We start from the raw sequence: 9079 nt of genomic DNA, 5'->3' as shown, positions 1-9079 counted from the left end.
GTCTCTGGTGGATTCCATGTTAGGCTGCCATGTGCAGCTTGCTGTGTACATGCATGCTCAGTCATGTCCAACTCCCTGTGACCCCTGGACTGCAGCCCCCCAGGCTCCTCTGTCCATGGGATTCTCCAGGCAAGAATGCTGGAGTGGGTTGCCATGCCCCCCTCCATTGGATCCAGCCAACCCAGAGATCAAACCAGGGTGTCCTGCGTCTCCTGCATTGCAGGCAGATTCTTTACCACTGGAGTCATCAGGGAAACTGTTTATGACCATGTCAAGACCTAATTCCACCTGTTCACTTATGCGTTAGAAAATGGGAATTCTATCAGCTTTTCATTACAAACCAAATTGAACCCAATTGGGGTTCAGAAAGACACCTGGCACATAGAGAATATTAGGTATTTCTCTTCCCCTTGCAAAAGGTTCCGTCTGCCCATTTGTCAAGTTTTAACTTCAGCAGGAGTGCTTTCTAACACTGCCATCTATAAAGTTCTTGCACTTTTTCTTTCATTTGAAAAAATGTACATAAAAGAACTGCTCTGAGGTTATGGCTCAGGTGGTAAAGAATCTGCCTGCAATGTGGAAAACCTGGGTTCGATCTCTGCTTCAGGAAGATCCCCTGGAGAAGGGAATGACAACCCACTCCAGTACTCTTGCCCAGAGAACCCCAGGGACAGAGAAGCTTGGCAGGCTACCATTCTTGGGGGTCACCAAGAGTCAGACACAGCTAAGTGACTAACCCTTGAGGTTACTGGGGAGACAAAACCTTGTTCAGGGTCAAGAATCAATTTAGACCCTATAAAACAGTGGGAATGTGAAACTGAACTTGGCATCATATGATTTCAGACTGAACCCCTGATAGGGAGATGCTGCTATTAAGAAAGGAAGCAGAGGGTCCTTTGTCATGAGATGAGTTTCATCTCCTCTTCAGTTCTTCTTCCTTAGCATTCACCACAGTACACAGTGCACGAAGGCTCTCGTGACCGGAGTGGTTCTGTTCCAGGCGTCCCCCTGAAGCCCAGGAAGGAGTTGCGGTTCACAGAACTGCAGTCTGGGCAGCTGGAGGTAAAGTGGTCCTCGAAGTTCAACGTTTCCATTGAGCCCGTGATCTACGTGGTGCAGAGAAGGTGGAATTATGGGATCCATCCCAGCGAAGACGACGCCACGCACTGGCAGACCGTGGCACAGGTGAGTGCTTCCTGGGCTCTGTTTGTCCGACTCTTTGCGGCCTTGAGGACTGCAGCCCGCCAGGCTCCTCTGTCCATGGGATTTTCCAGGCAAAAGTCCCAGAGTGGGTTGTCATTTCCTCCTCCAGGGGATCTTCCCAACCCAGGGATCGAACCTGGGTCTCCTAATGTCACCCTTGAGGTGACATCTGCACATCTACACAGAGAAGGTTAACGTGCTGTAGCTTGCTCAAAATAGCCTGAGTGTGCAAGTCACTTAAACCGCTGTGCACACACCTCACCTCCAGCCCCCATCCCTTGGGGTGAAAGATAGGAGAAGCTCCATGGGTGTATAACCTGGTACCACGAGAAAGTGGGCTTCACGTGCTCACAATGCATGGTGAGTGAGTGAGTGAAGTCACTCAGTCGTGTCCGACTCTTTGAGACCCCTATGGACTGTAGCCTACCAGGCTCCTCCATCAATGGGATGTTCCAGGTAAGAGCACTGCAGTGAGTTGCCATTTCCGTCTCCAGGGATTGAACCCAGTTCTCCCACATTGTATGCACTTTACCGTCTGACCCTCCAGAGAAGTGCCAGTGCATGGTGTAGCGACATAATTCTCCTTTTCAGAAGATCCATTGACTTACTCGTGGCTGTGCTGGGTCCCTGTTAGGACATTTGGGCTTCCTCTCATTGCAGCAAACAGGGGTTCCTCTTCACTGTGGAGTGAGGGCTTCTCATTGTGGTGGCTTCTAGAACACGCCTCTAGAACTCAGGCTCAGAAGTTGTGGCCCACAGACTTCCTTGCTCCAAGCACTGTGGCATCTCCCCAGAGCAGGGATCCAAGTGGTGTCCCCTGCATTTCAAGGGCGGTTCTTAAACCACTGGACCACCAGGGAAGCCGTTTTCCGATGCGTGTTCACGTTCATTTCCTCCAAGAACTGCACTTAAGCCGTGAGATACGTGTAGAACCCGCTAGACTGAGGGAAATGCAACAGCCAAAGGACTTGCTAACCTGCCATGTCTTGACGTCTTCTACCGTATTGCTCCTGAAACGTTGTTGCCGAACCATGAAAGATGGTGGGATTCTTGGCCTCCAGAGGAGAAGAATTCGATCTGGGGCCAGAGACGAGGCTTGATTGCTCAGAGCTTTTGTGTCATAAAGTTTTATTAAAGTATAAAAGAGATAGAGAAAGCTTGTGACATAGACATCAGAAGGGGGGTCGGAAAGAGTGCCCCCTCACTAGTGTGAGCAATGGAGTTACATACTTTTTAATAACTTATTACCGTGAATCAAAAGAATGTCTGGAGATTGTAAAGACCTTCCTAGACCCACTCCCATAATTGGCATTTTAAGATAAGAGGATTAGCCAGAAGGTTTTTTTCCAGAAACTGTCCTCAAACAGGATACATTATTGTTACATAATCCTAAGGGATGTAGAAGGAAAAAAGTTTGTCCTTTCCTCCTCCTTGAGAATTCCAGACCCCTCTCTCCTTGGGGACCCCCAGACTTCTTATCAACCTACCTAGGATTTGACTCTCTCACTCCCACGTTTAAGCTTTCATTCCACACAGGAGTTGAGTGGCTGAACGAAGAATCCTGTCACCAAACTGCTTGGTGGGAAGCAGCGGGCAGATCTCGAATCTTCCCTGAGTACTTCCTTCTCCTTCTTCTTGCTCAACTCCCCAACCAATGGGCCACCGGATGGCACCCCTCCTGGGGGTCATGTCCCCAGTGCTGAGCAAAGAATAAATGATCAGTATGAAACCGCTTCATGCTTTTCAACAAGTAAACATGCCTTCCCCACGTGTCGGTCTATAGGGAAATCTTCTCTGCTGATGTGTGTAAGACCGTGTTTCTCCAAAGACGAGATTCCCTTGATTTTTTTTTTTCTTTTTCAGTACATGTAAACTACAGTGCAACACTCAGGTGTTTGAAACAAAAATGTCATCCCTTTCTCATCAGTAGTGTCTCAGAGAGGATAAACACGAGAGTAATTTAAAGACCTCAAAAGCAATGAGAAATGTGATGTTAAAATGATTTTTTTTTAAAAATTGGAGGATAACGTGCAACGTTGTGTTAGTTTCTGCCGTATGACAAAGTGAATCAATCACAAGTGTACAGTATCCCTTCCACCTTGACCCTTCCACCCCTCTCTTCTGTCCCTCTAGGTCATCACAGAGAAGTGGGCTAAGCTCCTTGTGGTACACAGCAGGTTCTTGATAGATTTCTATTTCACACATAAAGTAGTGCATACAGTTGGTGCTGTTAGTGTGCATAATCAGCACTACTTGCTGAATTAGTCCCACTCCCTCCTTCCCCTTCTGTGTCCACATGTCCATTCTCTACGTCTCTGTGTCTTTCTTCCCTGCAAATAGGTTTGTCAGTACCCTTTTTTGAGGTTCCATATATATGCACTAATATTCTACATTTATTTTTTTCTCTCTCTGCCTTATTTGACTCTGTATAATAGGCTCTTGGTGTATCGGCCTCATTACAACTGACTCAGATTCGTTCCTTTTTTATGGCTGAGTAATATTCCGTTGCATATATGTACCACATCTAAAAGAAACATCTTCAATTAGAGAAAAAAAAGAACTGGTCAGAAGTATTTAGTAATTTTATTCCATATCTATCTTGTTAAATCCTTTTGCTTTAACAAAACATAAAGATGTTCAGAATGCAGCCTAAAATTATGTTTGGTTTACATGGCATTCTCCCCTAAATAGTGCTACGGTATTACTTGTAGAATTTACAAATTACCAATTTGAAGATTTATGAAAGGAACTGATGATAAGACTTTCTCTCTCATATTCTCTTTCTTAGAGAGAGGAAAGACCTCTATCATTTTTATTATTATTGCTGTTTTCACTGGTTAATTCCACACAAAATGCTTCCTTTCTGTGTCTGCTGAGAATGCTTTAGTTCCTTAAACTAAGGACTTTAGTTCCTTAAACTGAAGGCTGAAACTAGACAAAGAAGTCAATGGAAATGTTGTCTCAAATTCTGCCAGATAAGGTAGAAAGCCACGCTTGTCACCGTCTTCCTTTAAAAAAAAAAAATTACTTATTTTTTAAATTTAATTAGAGGCTAATTACTTTACACTATTGTGATTTTTGCCAGACATTGAGATGAATCAGCCATGTGTACACGTGTTCCAACCAGTGTCCACGTGTTCCCCGTCCGGAATGCCCCTCCCACCCACTCCCCACCCCATCCGTCTGGGTCATCCCAGAGCAACAGCTTTGAGTGCCCTGCTTCATGCATCAAACTTGCACTGGTCGTCTGTTTCACATATGGTAATATACATGTTTCAGTGCTGTTCTCTCAAATCATCCCAGCCTCGCCTCCTGGGCATACACACTGAGGAAACCAGAATGGAAAGAGACACATGTACCCCAGTGTTCACTGCAGCACTGTTTACATAGCTAGGACATGGAAGCAACCCAGATGTCCATCGACAGATGAATGGATAACAAAGTTGTGGTACACACACACAATGGAATATTACTCAGTGATAAAAAAAAGAACACATTTGAGTCAGTTCTAATAAGGTGGATGAAACTGGAGCCTATTATACAGAGTGAAGTAAGTGAGAAAGAGAAACACCAATACGGTATATTAATGCATATATATGGAATTTAGAAAGACAGTAATGACGACCCTGTTTATTTATTTTAATCATGGAAGTGCTCAGCTTCTTTTGAAGCTCACGTGGCAGTCCTTTCAGTAAGTTATCACAAGCTGAGGCTTAGAAGGATTTCATTTCTGTTCTGTTGCCCAGTTTCATGCACTGAGTGTCTCGTTGAGCTCAGCTGGCACTAGGCCCAGATGACGCACAGAACTCAGACATTTATCCCCTGGAGTTGATAGCTTACGGTGAACGATGTTGGATTCGTGATCTCCGAAGAAGGAGATTTAGCTTTGGGACCAGGGACCAGGCTTCATCGCTCAAGAGCTTCTGTGTAGCGGAGTTTTATTAAAGTAAGACAAGAGACAGAGAAAGCTTCTGACACAGACATCAGAAGGGGGATGGAGAGTGCCCCCTCCCTAGTATTAGCAAGGGAGCTGTATAGTTTTTAGTTATTACAATAAATCAAAAGAATGTCTCAGGGTTGCAAAAATTTTACCAGACCCACTCCCACAATTTACATTTTAGGATAACAGGATTCAGTGAAGTGAAGTCGCTCAGTCGTGTCCGACTCTTTGCAACCCCATGGACTGTAGCCTACCAGGATTCTCCATGGGATTTTCCAGGCAAGAGTACTGGAATGGGTTGCCATTTCCTTCTCCAGGGGATCTTTCCAACCCAGGGATTGAACCTAGGTCTCCCACATTGTAGGCAGACGCTTTACTGTCTGAGCCAGCAGGGAAGTCCTTAGAACTTGACAATAGAAAGATCCTACCACACCAACTCCCATAATATACATTCTAAGATACCAGGATTAGTCAGAAGGTTTTCAGGAAGGAGAAACTGTCTTCAAGCAGGATACATTATTGTTATATAATCCTTCAGTTCACTTCAGTTCAGTCGCTCAGTCGTGTCCAACTCTTTGCCACCCCGTGGACTGTATGTAGCACGCTAGGCCTCCCTGTCCATCTCCAACTCCCGGAGTTTACTCAAACTCATGTCCATCAAGTTGGTGATGCCATCCAACCATCTCATCCTCTGTCATCCCCTTCTCCTTCTGCCTTCAATCTTTCCCAGCATCAGGGTCTTTTCCAAGGAGTCAGTTCTTTGCATCAGGTGGCCAAAGTATTAGAGTTTCAGCTTCCACATCAGTCCTTCCAATGAATATTCAGGACTGATCTCCTTTAGAATGGACTGGTTGGATCTCCTTGCAGTCCAAGGGACTCTCAAGAGTCTTCTCCAACACCACAGTTCAAAAGCATCAATTCTTTGGCTCAGCTTTCTTTGTAGTCCAACTCTCACATCCATACATGACTACTGGAAAAAATATACATTCTAAGATATCAGAATTTGGACAAAATGTGGTCCAAGATTTCAGGATTAGTCAGAAGTTTTCAGGAAGGAAAAACTGTCCTCAAGAAGGATACATTGTTGTTATATAATCCTTAGTACAGAGTTTAAACTGAGTTGTTTGTTGTATAATCATCAGTTCCAGGCTTAAAGGAAAAAAAAAATCAACAAATGTTTTATGTGACTGCTGCTAAGTCACTTCAGTCGTGTCCGACTCTGTGCGACCCCTTAGACGGCAGCCCACCAGGCTCCACCGTCCCTGGGATTCTCCAGGCAAGAACACTGGAGTGGGTTGCCATGTCCTCCTCCAATGCATGAAAGTGAAATGTGAAAGTGAAGTCGCTCAGTCGTGTCCGACTCTGAGCGACCCCATGGACTGCAGCCTACCAGGCTCTTCCGTCCATGGGATTTTCCAGGCAAGAGTACTGGAGTGGGTTGCCATTGCCTTCTCCTTTATGTGACTAAGACTAAAGAATGTAAAGAAAAAAGATGTTTGCCCTTTCCTCCTCCTTGAGAATTCCAGGTCCCTACCTCCTCCTCGAGAACCCCAGATCCCTCTCTCTTCAGGGACCCCCGGACTTCTTATCCACCTGCCTAGGAAGTACCTCTCTCAGAGTCATGGCCAAGTTCTCAGGTGTGCCCTAGGACACTGTTGGAAGTGGGCATATTGCCCTGAGCTTGACCAAGCGGGGCAGTGACAATATGGTCAGGTTGCCTGAGATCTTGGGACATAACCAGAGGGACAGCAAGCCCTGTTGATGTGTCCCTGTGTCCAGTTTTCTTCTTTGCAACATTTTATTGGACTAAGATCTATTCATACAGCCACTCCTGATGGCTCAGTTGTAAAGAACCCGCCTGCCAATTGAGCAGACCCAGGTTTGATCCCTGGTTTGGGAAGATCCCCTGGAGAAGGACATGACAACCCACTCCACTGTTCTTGCCTGGAGAATCCCATGGACAGAGGAGCCTGGAGTCTGTGGGGTCAGACATGAGTCAAACATGACTTAGTGATTAAACCACCTCCACATAGAGATCCACCAGTCCACTCTAAAGGAGATCAGTCCTGGATGTTCATTGGAAGGACTGATGCTGAAGCTGAAACTCCAGTACTTTGGCCACCTCATGCAAAGAGTTGACTCGTTGGAAAAGACCCTGATGCTGGGAGGGATTGGGGGCAGGAGGAGTAGGGGACGACAGAGGATGAGATGGCTGGATGGCATCACTGACTCGATGGACATGAGTTTGAGTAAACTCCAGGGGTTGGTGATAGACAGGGAGGCCTGGTGTGCTGTGATTCACAGGGTCGCAAAGAGTCGGATACGACTGAGCGACTGAACTGAACTGAACTGAACATAGTAACACACCTCAGCCTTCAGGAACATGAATCTGTGTGCATCTTACATGATTTACACAAACTGAAAAAGAAAGAAAGAAAAAGCCTTGAGTTGCAATATACTTGGGGAATTGAAGTGTGTGGGTTCGCATAGCTACTTCCAGAATTATATTTGGTGTCCAAGTAGGAGGCATTTTCCTTCTGTCATCTATAGATGATTTCATGTTCTCTGTAATGTAATGATCGCTTCATATATTTATTCATTCATGAAGTGAAGTGACAGTTGCTCAGTCCTGTCCGACTCTCTGCAACCCCACGGACTGTAGCCCACCAGGCTCCTCTGTCCATGGGATTTTCCAGGCAAGGATACTGGAGTGGGTTGCCATTCCCTTCTCCAGGGGATCTTCCCGACCCAGGGATCAAACCTGGGTCTCCCGCATTGCAGATTCTTGACCATCTGACCCACAGGGGAAGCCCATTATTCGTGCTTGTGTATACTCCTTTAATGAAAACCCTCCAAAGCTGTATGTAGTCATCAGAGGTAAAAACCAGCCTGTGCATTCAATCATGAGATTTTGACTTCCACAGAGCCATCCGAGTCTTTGGGAATAAATACCCCTGAGTGGCATGGAGCCACTGGAACCTCCCCTGCGAATTCCCTGGTCCTGACAGCCCTCCCTGGAACCCAGCAGGGTTGCCAGTCCTCACCCAGGAGGGCAGGGGGAGGGCGGGACTGTGTCAAGTCCGCTGATGAGTCAAGCGTGTGTTTACAAAGCATACGCAGCGGGCACATCAGGGTAACAGGCTTCTGTGTGCCTCTCCCCCTCAGACCACGGACGAGCGGGTGCAGCTGACGGACGTCCGGCCCAGCAGGTGGTACCAGTTCCGGGTGGCGGCCGTAAACGTGCACGGGACCCGAGGCTTCACCGCCCCCAGCAAGCACTTCCGCTCCTCCAAAGGTCAGTGGTGCTTGCCGCACGCCCGCCCGCCGACCCACCCACCTCGCGATGGAAGGTCAGGGGGGTGGGGGACACATCCGTGGTGTCTCCAGGCTTGTATGGGTGTGTTTGGCCAGCACGTGGCTTTGCTGTGCTGAGCGAATGGGACCAGATGCCTCTGAAGGAGCTGCATGAATTCACGGCTGGGAGGATCCCTGGGATTTGACCTCTGTGAGGCTCCGGAAACTGTCATCACGATGATGTTTTCTCAGCTTGGAACAGGCCGTTCTCTAGAATCATCTTCCACTGCCTGGGTCTCTCCACGTCTTATGCATCAAGCACCATTCACTTTAAATTTTTTTGGAGAGAAGGCTTTCGTGTTTGCCACATCAGATGATGCAGGTTTCTTGAAAAGAGTGGCTCTGATGCGTGTCATTCACCTCCTGTTTCACAGCAGGCGGAGTTTAAATCCGTCCTGAGTTACTGTGTCGTGGCTGTCGCTTTCTTCCCTTCTCATTTCACTGCTGTTCTAAAACCTCTGTGGGTGTGATGGATACTCAGTTTTCCACTTGTGGTTGGTTTAGGCTGTGATTCTGCAAGGGCATGATTGGGCTGGATATTGAGAACAGCTCTGTGTTTATTTCTCCAGTTGTCTTGCGCGT

General features: G+C 46.8%; 1 protein-coding gene across 1 annotated transcript in view; it reads left to right on the top strand.

The window, feature by feature from the left end:
• Nucleotides 1-9079, top strand: part of KAL1 (Kallmann syndrome 1 sequence) — a 190406-nt gene that overhangs the window by 136268 nt on the left and 45059 nt on the right. The window contains exons 5-6 of the mRNA XM_010829905.1: nucleotides 1001-1185; nucleotides 8309-8438. Coding sequence (XP_010828207.1) covers nucleotides 1001-1185; nucleotides 8309-8438 — 315 coding nt within the window. The remainder of the gene's footprint in view (nucleotides 1-1000; nucleotides 1186-8308; nucleotides 8439-9079) is intronic.

This window comes from Bison bison, unplaced genomic scaffold, assembly GCF_000754665.1.
Source record: "Bison bison bison isolate TAMUID 2011002044 unplaced genomic scaffold, Bison_UMD1.0 scf7180017864512, whole genome shotgun sequence".
Lineage (NCBI taxonomy): Eukaryota > Metazoa > Chordata > Mammalia > Artiodactyla > Bovidae > Bison > Bison bison.
This window is presented reverse-complemented; position numbering and strand designations above follow the sequence as displayed.